The sequence below is a fragment of the Lolium perenne genome, chromosome 4 (genome assembly GCF_019359855.2).
Source record: "Lolium perenne isolate Kyuss_39 chromosome 4, Kyuss_2.0, whole genome shotgun sequence".
NCBI classification, from domain to species: domain Eukaryota; kingdom Viridiplantae; phylum Streptophyta; class Magnoliopsida; order Poales; family Poaceae; genus Lolium; species Lolium perenne.
Genome location: NC_067247.2, coordinates 144942744 through 144956085, shown reverse-complemented (window position 1 = coordinate 144956085; position 13342 = coordinate 144942744). Strand labels below are relative to the sequence as shown.

The following is a 13342-nucleotide window of genomic DNA, read 5'->3' as shown; positions in this document are numbered from 1 at the left end:
AAACTCAACTTTCAGGAAAATCCCCGGGAATAATTGCAATGGGCCTATTTTAGCAGAAGATTGACGGAGCCAGAAGACGAGACGGAGGGGGGCCACGAGGAGCCCACACCACCAGGCGGCGCTGTGGGCCCCTGGGCCGCGCCGGCCTATGGTGGCGGCGCCTCGGCCAGCCTCCGACGCTCCCCTTTCGACTACTTAAGCCCTCTGACCTAAAAACGCGAGGGGGTTCAACAAAATTGCCAGAAGACATCCAGAACTCCGCCGCCATCGCGAAACTCCGTCTCGAGACTAGAAACTCCGTTCTGGCACTCCACCGGGACGGGGAATTAGAGGAGATCATCGCCATCATCACCACCGACGCCTCTCCATCAACCATCCATGTTTCCCCCAACCATGTGTGAGTAATTCCCCCGCTGTAGGCTGAAGGGAATGGTAGGATTGGATGAGATTGGTCATGTAATAGCATAAGATTGTTAGGGCATAGTGCCTAGTATCCGTAGTTGGTACTTTTATGATATTGTTGCAACTTGTTATGCTTAATGCTTGTCACTAGGGCCCTAGTGCCATGATTTCAGATCTGAACATGTTATCAATTCATGATGATATTCATTGCTTTATGATCTTACCTGCAAGTTGTATACACATATTGCTGTCCGGAACCCGAGGCCCCAAAGTGACAGAAATTGGGACAACCGGAGAGGAAGGCGGTGATGTGAGGATCACATGTGTTCACGGAGTGTTAATGCTTTGCTCCGGTGCTCTGTTAAAAGGAGTACCTTAATTACCAGTAGATTTCCTAGAGGCCCGGCTGCCACCGGCTGGTAGGTCAAAAGATGTTGTGCAAGTTTCTCATTGCGAGCACGTACGACTGTATACGGAACACATGCCTATGGTTGTTTAGTACCTGGATACTGTTGTATTACTATCTTCAAATGCACTGCCTTGATTGTTACATGAGTTCTCTTATCCATGCAGCGCCCGTTCATCCATCCCGTGCCTACAGTATTTTAATCGTGCTGCTTATTATAATCACTACTGCTGTCTTTGTTACACTACTGCTTATATTTCACTACTGCTACTGCTATAAAACTGTTGCTACTGATAAACTCTTGCGAGCAAGTCTGTTTCCAGGTGCAGCTGAATTGACAACTCCGCTGTTAAGGCTTACAAATATTCTTTGGCTCCCCTTGTGTCGAATCAATAAATTGGGTTTTACTTCCCTCGAAGACTGTTGCGATCCCCTATACTTGTGGGTTATCAGGGCAATACCCTTACAGCTCCACACTGTGAAGTGTGGCACCCGTGGCATCGGCGCCACACAAACAGCCTCGCCAAAACGGCTAAGTTCCAGGCGAACTAAACTTACAGTATGTTTTCGGCAATTATAAGTGGATGTGCGCCGCCGATGGGAGCGGCGCCACACATGTCGCCACGTCAGATCGGTGCACACCTCAGCATCGAGGACGCCACGTCGGATGGGAGAGTGGCGCCGCCCGTACGGGCGCCACACAGTGAGGTGTGGCGCCCATGCGAGGGGCGCCACACAAAATGGTTAGATGAGTGAAATAGTTTGCCCGGAGGGTCAGTCTGTGCTATAGTTTCAGAAAAGGGTTATTTTTGTGTAAATCGCCTCTACATCTAATGAGTTGCAACCCAGTCTAAATACTCATTTTATCACCTTTAATAGCTAAACTGACGAGTCGGTCCCACACAGATAAGCCTATTTTTAATTTTGTATCGCACCTCCCCATGTTTTGTGTCCATAAAAGGGAAACTGCTCGCTTAGGATGTGTTCGGTTCCAGAATGATGATGCATGGAACAAAATGGTTCCATTCCAATGTCACGGAATGGTTCCGTACCCGTGTTCGGTTCGGAGAAAAACGAGGAACGGAATGGTTCCGTGCCCGTGTTCGGTTCGAGGAAAAACGCGGAACGGAATGGCAGGATTTTGGTTCAGCTCACCTCTTTCATGCTTATGGTGAACATACCTCCCCCATGTAACAATATAGTAATAAAAAATCTGGCAGCACCTTGTTTGTATTTTCAACAGTTTGCAATAACAAATATATTCATATAAGCATAACACATATATAGCAGCAAATATAGTACACAACTAGATCCAAATGACCATAATAGACATCGAAACAGTCGAAATTCAACCATGTCAAGTTTAATGTCATAGTAGTGATCCAAAAGCAACTACATAGAGTTCATTACGGTCCATATTGCATATTATGGTCCATGCAACTAAATAGATTTCATTACAGTCCATATTACATCAACGCACTTGAAGCGAATATCATCACTTCAAATTATAGAGCACTCCAAAGGTCTTGTGCACATACCTACCAAACCAAACCAACTTGTTTTCAAGTTTAAGCGTCATGAACGCTTTTGCAGTCTTTGGATTGTCAACAAGATGAGCATAGTAGTGAGCAATATGGTCCTCATCAAATCCCTTGAGTGCAGCCAAAGCATCCCACAAGTTATCAGGTACGGGATCATCATTCCCTCCAGATTTAGCAATTGCATCATCCATCATTTTGAACCCATCTTTGAGAGTGGTGACGAGTGGATCATCTTCAATGTGCACAAGCTTAGCCTTCTTTTTTGGTGGTGCTTTGGCAGAAGACTCACCTTCATTTGGTGAAGTTTGCATCTCACTTTCATCGTCAACATCAATAGAGAATGGATCATTCCCTGACTTGGCGTATTTCCCTGAAGCCGTGGTAGACCCAAAAATTATTTCCATTGCACGATAGTGCTCAATTGGGTTATTCAAGAAGGGGATATCAGATTTGTTGTTCTACAAAAATGAAGAAGTGAGTAACATATAATATATGCAAAGAGTGAAAGTTGGTAGCAAAATGTTTAGGGAACAAACTTATAGCACAATGGCATGCATAGTGCTCATCGCCGAGCCTAATAGTGGAAGTATCATCATCCCACAGGGCCCCACTCAAATTTTTCAATTGGACTAGCCTGCCCAAATCTTCCTCCACTTCTTAAGATGGTTGGAGCATTGTTCTCCAGTTAGAGATAGCTTGAAATGGTCATTCAAAAACTTGGCATATTGGTTGTAATGACAAGTCTTGAAGCCACTTGAAGTTCTTGCACCACTAGCCACAAGGTCAGCCAAAAATCCTAGATGCATGGTGGAAATGGAGTTGGGTCGGGTCGGGTGAGAGAACGTTTTTTCCTTTTCTTTTTCACTCTGCGCGGTGACAGATACGAGTGGTTCCTCCAGATTCGACCAAATTGGTCGAACGACTCGGTTCCACATCTACATGGTATATTCGCTTCTCGGGAATGACTTGGTTCCGTTCCTTCGCTTCAACCGAACATAGGGATGGATGCTTGGTGCGGAACCCGTTCCGTCCCATTCAACCAAATTCCAGAACCGAACACATGCTTAGAGCATCCCAGCCGTGTGTTACCAACGACGTCTAGCGTAAGCTTCCAAAACATCCAATTTTATTCAAATTTCATTAAATTTACAAGTTTAAATGAAATACTTGAAATTTGAAAAACTAATTATGGTGTGGACTGACACGCCAGAACTACTCCATGTCGGGCTCCTCCTCCGCCGCATCCTCCTCATTGATGGCTGAGTTGCCGCTCGCGCCTGCTCCTATCGTGTCGGCTGCAATAGTTCCTTCGATGGCCGTGAGGTCAACGAGTTTGCCTGACTTGCTGGCCGACCATGCAATGCCGACGGAAAGCGGCGCCTCCCAAGCGCGTCGGTCGTTCATCAATGGCTACCTCTAGAATTTTATTTCAGATATTTTCTAAAACTCTCAAATACAAATTTCGAGTGTTTGCAAAGAAAGCGGTACTTGTAGCTTTTGCTTCTATTTTAAGTTTCTCCACTGTTATGGTCATATTCTATTTTATATATCGTGCAATGTTAATATTTATTGTCTCCTAAATTACACTCTTAGATTGCTGCACCATTTCTAATTTTTTGGCATGCACTTGACTAAAAAAACTTCCAGTTCTAATTGTGTTGCTAGATTAGCTGTCAACATGATATTAGACTGGACTGCAAAGGATTAGCTATAAACCTGGTGGAATGTGCAAAATTTCTGTCGATGTGGTGTAACGTGCAACGGATTGAGATGAGCCTGGTGGAGAGTGCAATTCCCTCTCCATTAATAAGCCTCGGCGAGCAGAGGGGAAAAGTTATGACGGACAGTGATACCATTCATTTGACAAGACATGCCAAAATGATACTTTTACCAAAAACGATAACCATTTCCATCATGCCAAAAAGGTATTTTCATCGCGCTAAAAATATTGAGTCCGTTTGGTAGGCTGGGCCGATTTCTTGCATGAATGCGCCAGCGAGATGGAAGTCCCTGCGCGTTCAGAACGGGTCATGGGCCAGAAAATGCCACTCGTTTGACAGCTTGTGCAGAATTTTTTTAGCCCGGCAGAAACGAATGGCCCAGTCTGGGTGGTTTCATACGAGCCCAGCTTAAACCTCACCACTTATCCCCATGGTGACCTTACCTCTGGCCTCTTTGGCACGCCGATGATCACGAAGGCAGACATCTGTTGGAGATATGCCCAAGAGGCAATAATAAAAGTGTTTATTGTTATATCTTAGTGTTCATGATAAATGTTTACATCCCATGCTATAATTGTATTAACCGTAAACATTAATACATGTGTGTTATGTAAACATAAAAGAGTCCCTAAAATAGCTTGTTGATTAATAGATGATCATAGTTTCATGATCCTAAACATTGGATGTTATTAATAACAAGGTCATATCATTAGGTGAATGATGTGATGGACATACACCCATAGTACGCGTAGCATATGATCAAGTCATTTAGTTCTTTATGCTTCAAGTTTTAATATGCATAGTAACTTAATCCTTCGACCATGAGATCATGTTAATCACCTATACTAGATGGATGCTTTGATGACACCAAACACTACAGCGTAAATGTGTTGTTATAAAGGTGGCATTAAGTGTTCGAAAAGTATAGGGTTGAGGCACTTGTATCAATAGTGGGATTTGTCCATCCTAATGACGGATAGATATACTCTGGGCCCTCTCGGTGGAATGACATCCAATTAGCGTACAAGCATGTGAATGGTTCACAAGGAATATCATAACACGATATGAGTAAAGAGTACTTATCGGTAACAAGGTTGAACTAGGTATGGAGATAACGACGATCAAACTTCGGATAAGTAAAATATCGCGAGACAAAGGAAATTGTTATTTTATGTGAATGGTTCTTTCGATCAAGAAGTCATCGTTGAACATGTGGGAGCTATTATGGATCTCCAGGTCCCGCTATTAGTTATTGATCGGAGAGGAGTCTCGATCATGTCCGCATAGTTATTGAACCGTAGGGTGACACACTTAAGGTTTGATGTTGTTTTAAGTAGATATGCAATATGGAACAGAGTTCGAATGTTGTTCGGAGTCTCGGATGGGATCCAGGACATCACGAGGAGTTCCGGAATGGTCTGGAGAATAAGATTCATATATAGGAAGTCACATTCCAAGTTTGAGAATGGTTCGGTGCATTTATGGAAGGTTGTAGAAGATTCTAGAATCATCCGGAATAAATCACTATGGCAGGTAGAGTCCCGGAGGGACTCCACCAACCCTAGCCAACCCCCCAAGTGAGAAGGTGGAGTCCATGGTGTACTCCACTATGAACTCCACCTAGTTGGCCGGCCAAGAAGCAAGGAAAGGGAGCAATCCCACTTGACCTAGGTTTCCCCATTATGGTAAGTTTTGGCGTTGGACTCCAAAGTGGTTTTGGGGCGATCCTAGAGGTTCCACCTATATAAAGAGGAGGAGAGGGGAGGGGGCTGACCACATCAAGCCAGCCGCACCACCCAAGGGGAACCAAGGCCGGCGCACAAGAGCCCCCCTCTCCCGAACCCTAGCTACTCCCTCCTCCTATTTCTCCCGCAGTGCTTACAGCGAAGTGCTGCCGGAGATCTCCACCACCACAGTCACCACGCTGTCGTGCTGGCGAGATTCGAAGGAGGATCTACTACATCCGCTGCCCGCTAGAACAGGGAGAAGGACGTCGTCATCAACACCGTACGTGTGACCGAGTGCGGAGGTGCTGCCCGATTGTGGCACCATCAAGATCTTCTACGCGCTTTTGAAAGCGGCAAGTGATCGATTACATCCACCACGAGATTTATCTTGTTAACGCTTAGCAATCTTTGAGGGTATGTTGATCTTCACCTCATTTCTACCATCTACTAGATTAGATCTTGGCTTGTTATTCATTCTTGCGGTAGGAAATTTTTTGTTTTCTATGCTAAAAATCCCTACATCATCACCATGACACCGCCGTCACGCCAGTCAAAACCATCACCACATTGCCGACCACGAAGACGAAGAGCACCATGACACCACCAGTAACGCCGATCACAAGCATGGACACGTTGCCGACCATGAAGATGAAGACCACCATGACATTGTCGGTCACGCCGGTCACAAGCATGGGCACGTCGCCGACCACGTAGATGAAGACCACCATGGCACAGTCGTTCACGCCGGCCAGAAACATCACCACCTCGCCCACCACGAGGACAAAGACAACCATGATGCAGTCGGTGGCGCCGGCCACAAGCATCACCATGTCGTCGACCACGAATACGAGACCACCATGACACCGCCGGTCAAGCCGGTCACAAGCATCACCATATCGCCGACCACGAAGACAAACACCACCATGACACCACCGTTCACGCCCATCACAAGCATCACCACGTCGTCGACCACAAAGATGAACATCACCATGCCGCCACCACCATGGGTTATCGCCTCTCACTTCACCCATATCATCACCACGTCACCGTCTATAAAGATGGCAAGCGAGAAGTTGAGCAAAAGTACTCAAAATTATATTCACACATACGTACACATTACAGTATACTAGCGAGTAGCGAGTCATTTATTTATCCATCTATGTCCACCAAAACGAAAACCTTTCAACATGAAAGTCATGCGGAATGGTGAGCTGAACCCACTCCTCAAAGAAAATTTCAAACGGTTGAGCGTGTGCGACGAATTTGGAAAATTCGCTCAAAACTTCATACACGAAATTGACGATTTACGACTGACGAAACTCGAAACCGATTGTGGAAATTGACTCCTATCATCAACACGCATCTCTTTCATGTACAACTTATTTCGATTTGGACTATCTTTGTGTTGATTTGAGGAGCCACACACCCACCTGCTCCCTTTAGGGCATCTCCAACGACGCGCGTTTGCAGGGCGACGCAAAGTGACTGGGCCGTCCGCGGCGACGCAAACCTGACCTAAATATGCGTCTCGGATGCGTCTCTGCGGACGCTGCGCGGACGCGCAAAGTATCCATGGCGGACGTTTCGTCGGGCCCGCCTAGCAGTGATCCTGGCTTGATGTGTCTTCTTAGGCGCGCCAGCGACTGGCGCCGCTGCGTCGCTTCGACAATCTACGCCACGTTAATGGAGATGCCTCGCCTGCCGAGCGGACGCCGCCCACCTCCGCCAACGCAGTAATGGCGACGACACGCGTCCCACGGCCATCGCCTGCGTCCAGCCTATATAAAGAGGACGTGCACTCTTCTTCCTCATCCACTCCTCCACACAAACCCTAGCCGCCACAAGCTCAACTGTAGCGCCGCCTAGCTCTTCCTGCAACGCAGCCAGGACCGCAAGGAAGCCCATGTCGGGTCCTGGTGGCCGGCGAGGCGGTCGAGGCCGCGGGCCTGGGCGCCCCCGGGGCCAGGGCAGGGGCCGCCGTGGTGGAGCAGCTACGGCCCCACGGTCGCCGTCGCTTGCGCCCTCCTCGTCTTCGCAGGAGTAGCGCTACTTCGAGTTCCTCCTCCGCATCGACGACGACCCATTCGGCATCAAGCGGCTCCCATACAAGTTCGCCGAGTTCATCGATGGCGTAGAGCCGCCCCAGTTGCAGCTACGGAAGGCCAGCTGCAACTTCTGCAGGTCTTGTTCGACGGGCAGGGCAAGATGTATCTGCACACGGGTGGGACAAGTTCGCCCGCGACCTCGCGCTCGAGCCCGGCTGCCAGCTCACCTTCCTCTACGAGGGGGACGGCGAGATGATCGTCAAGGTGTTCGGCGACACAGTCTGCCGCAGGCACTACCACACCGGCGAGTCTGGCTCGGACACCGACAGTTAAAACTGTTGGAGTGTTCTTTCTTTGCAGCGAATATGGCTACGGGCAAATTAAAGCCAGTAGCGGCGGTTTCTGGATGTTCTTCGCCGAAAGGACCAACAGGGCAATCATCACCGGCTGGATTTTCCAGTTTAGGTGACTGAGAGTGACTATGAGTGCCTGGTGCCTGAGAGTGTTCTTTCTTGGCAGCGAACATACAAAACCAACACTACTAGCTTTCATCGTTTTCCAATGTTTTAATTTGCATCAACCATGGTTCAAACTATATATTAGTTTATGTAAACCATGTTCTAAGTTATGTATTAGTTTAAAACCATGTTACCAATATGTAATGTTTGGAAGTATGTTCCCAAATGAAGAAGAGAAAAAAAACAAATAGAAAAAATGCGTCGCCCCGTTGGAGCCACTCCAGACGCAAACGAACGCGCGGACAAAAACAGTCATTTTCGCGTCCACGGGGCGACGCAAACAAACGCTCGCGGACAATTAAATACGTCGCCCCGTTGGAGATGCCCTAAAGCCTTTGGTACTTCGCCTGCTACATCCTGCTGGAAGTACCAAACATACAACCATATGAACAAGTCAGACTAAGCAAAATCACGATCTATTGTTACATTCTATCAAATACAATCCTTAATCATCAATAATAGTAACGGCAAGTAGACAAGACATCACATCCCCAAAAGTACGACAAGTGTTTCAAGCAAAGTGATTCAGTTTAGATGCAAGACTAAGGTTCTGTAGATAAAAACATCACACATAAGTGCACAGAGCAACATCGAACTGGATCCATAAAGTCATTACGGCTTATACACTTTCTGATACAACCGGACTGATACATAAAATCCAAAAACGCAGAACACAGCAAACCCATGGCTGCAGGTTCCAGCAACAACATTCTAAATGATAAGAGGTAGTAGATCCATCATCCATCACAGCTTGGACCTTAATCTGAGAACTCAAAACTGCAGCCTGGAGAAACATAACATGACACAGTGAGTATGGGAGAGCATTAGTGATTGTAATGCTGTAAATGCATCAATGCTTGGACCAGCATGAAACCTGATCCAATTATTCCAAAGTTAGGAGGATCTGTTGTTGTTAAAATGTAACTGGACAGATAGACTGGCTTATAGTTTGATAGCCCGTGTTGTGAGGTTACCATTTGATGATTTTCTGATCTTTAAAACTGCAAAAGACCGCCTCATGTTAAGATGTCTCATTATTCATTATAAGAAGGACAAATGGATCCTTAATCCCTTTAAACAAGGATCCACTTTATACAGAATTCTTGCATCAAATGCAACAATTATAATTTACACTAACAGTACAGCGTCTATATTGTCTAAAAAGCCCTCTTGTAATGGTGCGGGATTTTGTTAGTATGGTCTACTAAGCACTCACTTTGACAAATTTTATAAGGGCCCACTCGACCAGTCTAAGAGTACTTCAGTATTCAAGAAGCGCATAATTACTCTTGTCCAGGGGAATGAGGCAACCGCCAGGCCTGCTGTTGGATGCCATCTAACCCTATGCTAAGAAGAGGCCAGTATGAATAGCCTGCTAAGGATCACTAATGTAGATGACACCATGGTAAATCAGGGAAGATAAGCAAAGGCAGAAGTAAGAGTGCGGCAGGAACACAGGATGCTTGCCAGAGTGCTGGGAGGCAACAGGGTCGTCACTACCAAGTGCCAGCCACCATCGGCACATGGAACACCACCAGACCTGCCCATCCCTGGCTCTGACACCGCCATTTTCGTTCTTCAGACTCCAAATCTCAAGAGTATGTTCCCCAATTTCTGTCTAGGGCAGATGGACACCAAGGCAACACCTTGATAACCATAGTAAGAGCTTTTTGAACGAATGTGTGGAATGTCTACTTTTAAATCTCTAAGCTAAAATGATTATCTAAACTACTTTGTCTAAGTTACATGATAGTTTTTCATTGTTCTGGCTTTTAGATAGTGCAGTCAACACAAATATGAGAATCAATGAATCATGAAGGGTGATAATGTTAAACTTACTTTCTGGAGCCTGAAAGAAATTTTGTTCAATGTCAATTTGCTCAGGATGTACTCCAAAGGTACTCAGGATTGATACAATTTTGTGAACCACCTCATCTTCCTTATAACATTTGATTTCAACTACCTTTAGATGCTTCAGTAACAACAGCTGTTCAGCTAGGTTATAGCTTTCATCTGTTTCAACTACAGATTCCTGTGTATGTAGCAAACAAAAGATTTTATACAAGGTAAATCAACAACATGCGGTGACTTCAACAATATAAAAGCAGTACTTAGATAAACATATACCTCACGAGGTTGAAGTTGGAGAGTAAGATTCTCCAGAACTGGTGTGTGCTGGAGAAGGCGAACTAATACACGTAAGTCAGCAGCTACACACCAATCATTGAGTACCAATGTCTTTAGCATGGTAAATGTAGGGCACTTTTTAGAATCCTTTCTGAAAATAAACTGGACCAACCACAGGTGGTAAGAATAATTGAAGTCCCAAAATAAAAATACTAGATCATATACGCAATAACACTGAAAGTATGGACTTCCTAGGTATTAATTAAATATTCTAAAATGGAGAAGACCAGAAGATATTCATAAGATGTAACATATTTTTCTTGAATTCTGATCTACGAAATATATTTGAATTAGAGATACCACAAAAACTTCTGTACAACTATGATATGACAAACTTCTGTAGAACTATGATATGACCATGGGCCGGTAAGGGCCTGAAGACCAAGCATAGGACACTGACGCTTGCCTACCCGAGGACGGTGTTCTTCCCTGACAGTGTAGAGTGGCTCTGAGGCTTAGAACTTGGATTTTTTATTGCTTAACTATTAATGGAGTACATGGTGTCCCTTCTATAAGGAAGGCTTACAGTATGCCTAAAAATGGTCTATCAACTTTTGTAACTAACTATATCTTTAACGTCCTAAATAAACTGGTATCTTTTCTAACATGATTACCACTATCTACCAAAATAATTTGATTCCTAATTAGCCCGTCTGTCTGGACATGTGGGTGCAGAGTGACTCCTGCATAGGTTGATCAAACCGTTGGGCCTAACTAACATAACTCGCTAGTTAATTAAAATTGTATAATTTCAAAAGTTACAGTTTGGAAGAGTATGTCCCATCATACAGACTTCAAGATCAAAACACCTATTAGTCATAGTATGGTCAAATTCATTATTGATACCGAATTGTTACTTAAAACTAACATATTAAGGCTGTACACAATGAGATTCATAAAGTGAGTCCTAATAATTTAGTTATATCTGTAACAACCTAAGCCAATATTTCCCTCAAAGCGAGCCACGCATCAGAGAGGTAATCATGTAGCACCTTGTTTGCGCTTTCACCCTTGCTTAGCTCAAAAGGTTAAACCGGAGGTGCTACGTTTGGACAAACAAGTAATGCTGCTGTACCTCATTGTAATTACCCAATGACTACATGATGACAATGCTAAACTCCTTATTACAAGGAATTTATTTAATATGGCTATATTAGTTTGTTCTTTTCTTTAGGTCGATGATGATACGATCATACAACAAGGTACACAGCAAACAAAAAAGCAACACTAGGAGACTAAGATTTAGGGCAGAAGAGCAAAAAAGCATACCACTTCAGGGTCACATGTCAACTGTAAGTTTGTGGCCCCTGACAAGCCTTGGAGAAGCACAGACCTATTTCTGCCAGCACTGCCATCAGATTGACCAAAGCATATGTCATCACCACAATCACCATAAGCTTTATGTATGCACGTATCGCTACACGAGTAGTCAAGCCTGACGAACGCTGTCACCAACGACGGCATGCTCTCAAGCAAAGGAGTCCTGCCATCAATGTCTTTGAGCTTGAAGAAAACAATGCATGGGGTAGAAACACAAGTGCGAGCTTTCGACCTGAAATCGCATCTAGTGATGCTTAAACATCTTAACGATTGGGATATGATCCTGTGGGCATAAATTCTGCACGAGCGCATCCTCAGATCCTCCAACGCAGGGCAGTTTGAGAAATCTAGAGAGCGGGACCGTAAAATCACATCGGTGAGCTCCACCCTCGTCAAGAACTGTGAGCTGAAAGGCAGGTTGACAAGAGGCAGACGGTAGCTCTCAGTACGGATGCGGACCTTAAGAACCCGAGCTTTGCAAAGTGACACGGCGTGCCGAATCCATGTATGGACGAACCGGAACAGCTCGTCCTCGTCTTCGTTGAGGAACTCCTGGGAGATGCTGATCTCACACTCGTCTAGAGGAACTCGGTCGCGGAGCAGCAGCAGCTGGTTGACGAAGTTGTTCACCGTCCAGGCTCTCCACTCCATGAACCTCCAGCCACCGCCACGGGTGATGCGTAGGGCGGGCGTGGACTTCCAGAGGTGGCGCCAGCGCCGAGAGAGCACGCACGTCCGCACCGTCTCGTCGGAGGGCAGAGAGGACAACACGACGTGGAGGATAGCGTCAGGCAGGGCGCTGATGCGGTCCTCGCCGCTCCCATTGGTCGTTTCCTCGCCGTGCTTGCACCTCTTTGGCATTCCGTCGAACAGGTGGTGGCCGTTGGTAAACACTGAGCAACAAATCAACTGTTACCAAGCTTCGGCCAGCATTCAGTCGAACACGCGGTGGGCGTCAGTGTTTGGGGGGCCGTTCGGCTTTATGGCCGGGGGGTGGAACGGCGGAGGCGCCGACGGCCGCTCAAGAGGAGGACGAGGAGGTGGTTACGAAGACTTGGGGGGGCGGTCGTCACCGTGGACGAGGGTAGAGATAGTGGAACGTGCAGCGGAGAAGGCAACTCTGGCGAACGGCGTGCAGGCGTACTAGCAGAGGCGGTGGCGACTGGATTTGGGAGGAAGACGAGGGTAACGTGTTGGCGGCGCACTTTTCAAGCGAAATCGGTCATAGAAATGCCAACGCTCGTTGCCCTACTTGACAGTTCACATGAAATTTAATAATTTATCGGTGATTCAGGCCATCTCCAATGTGACGACGCATTTCGAACGCGAGTGTCCGTTTGCCTCGTCACTCGGACATATTTTTGTCCGCGCGTCCGTTTACATTTATGTGTGCTTTCATCGGGGTGACCCATTTTTAGATTTGCAACATATTTAAAAGCAAATATAATAGTGATAGCATAGAAACTATAAAAAGT

At 46.0% G+C, this 13342-nt stretch overlaps 1 protein-coding gene across 2 annotated transcripts; it reads right to left on the bottom strand.

The window, feature by feature from the left end:
• Positions 1 to 8947: 8947 nt before the first annotated feature.
• On the bottom strand, positions 8948 to 13104 carry LOC127294130 (MEIOTIC F-BOX protein MOF). 2 transcript variants are annotated; one of them, XM_051323885.2, is made up of 5 exons: positions 12100 to 13104; positions 11817 to 12030; positions 10488 to 10649; positions 10200 to 10392; positions 8948 to 9144 (listed from the first exon to the last, which is right to left on the bottom strand). In XM_051323885.2, the coding sequence occupies exons 1-5, from the start codon at positions 12726 to 12728 to the stop codon at positions 9119 to 9121; spliced, it is 1224 nt and encodes a 407-aa protein (XP_051179845.1). In that variant the 5' UTR covers positions 12729 to 13104; the 3' UTR covers positions 8948 to 9118. The 2 variants fall into 2 exon arrangements, with proteins under 2 accessions (XP_051179845.1, XP_051179844.1); XM_051323884.2 differs by having other exon boundaries at positions 11817 to 13104.
• Positions 13105 to 13342: the final 238 nt, after the last annotated feature.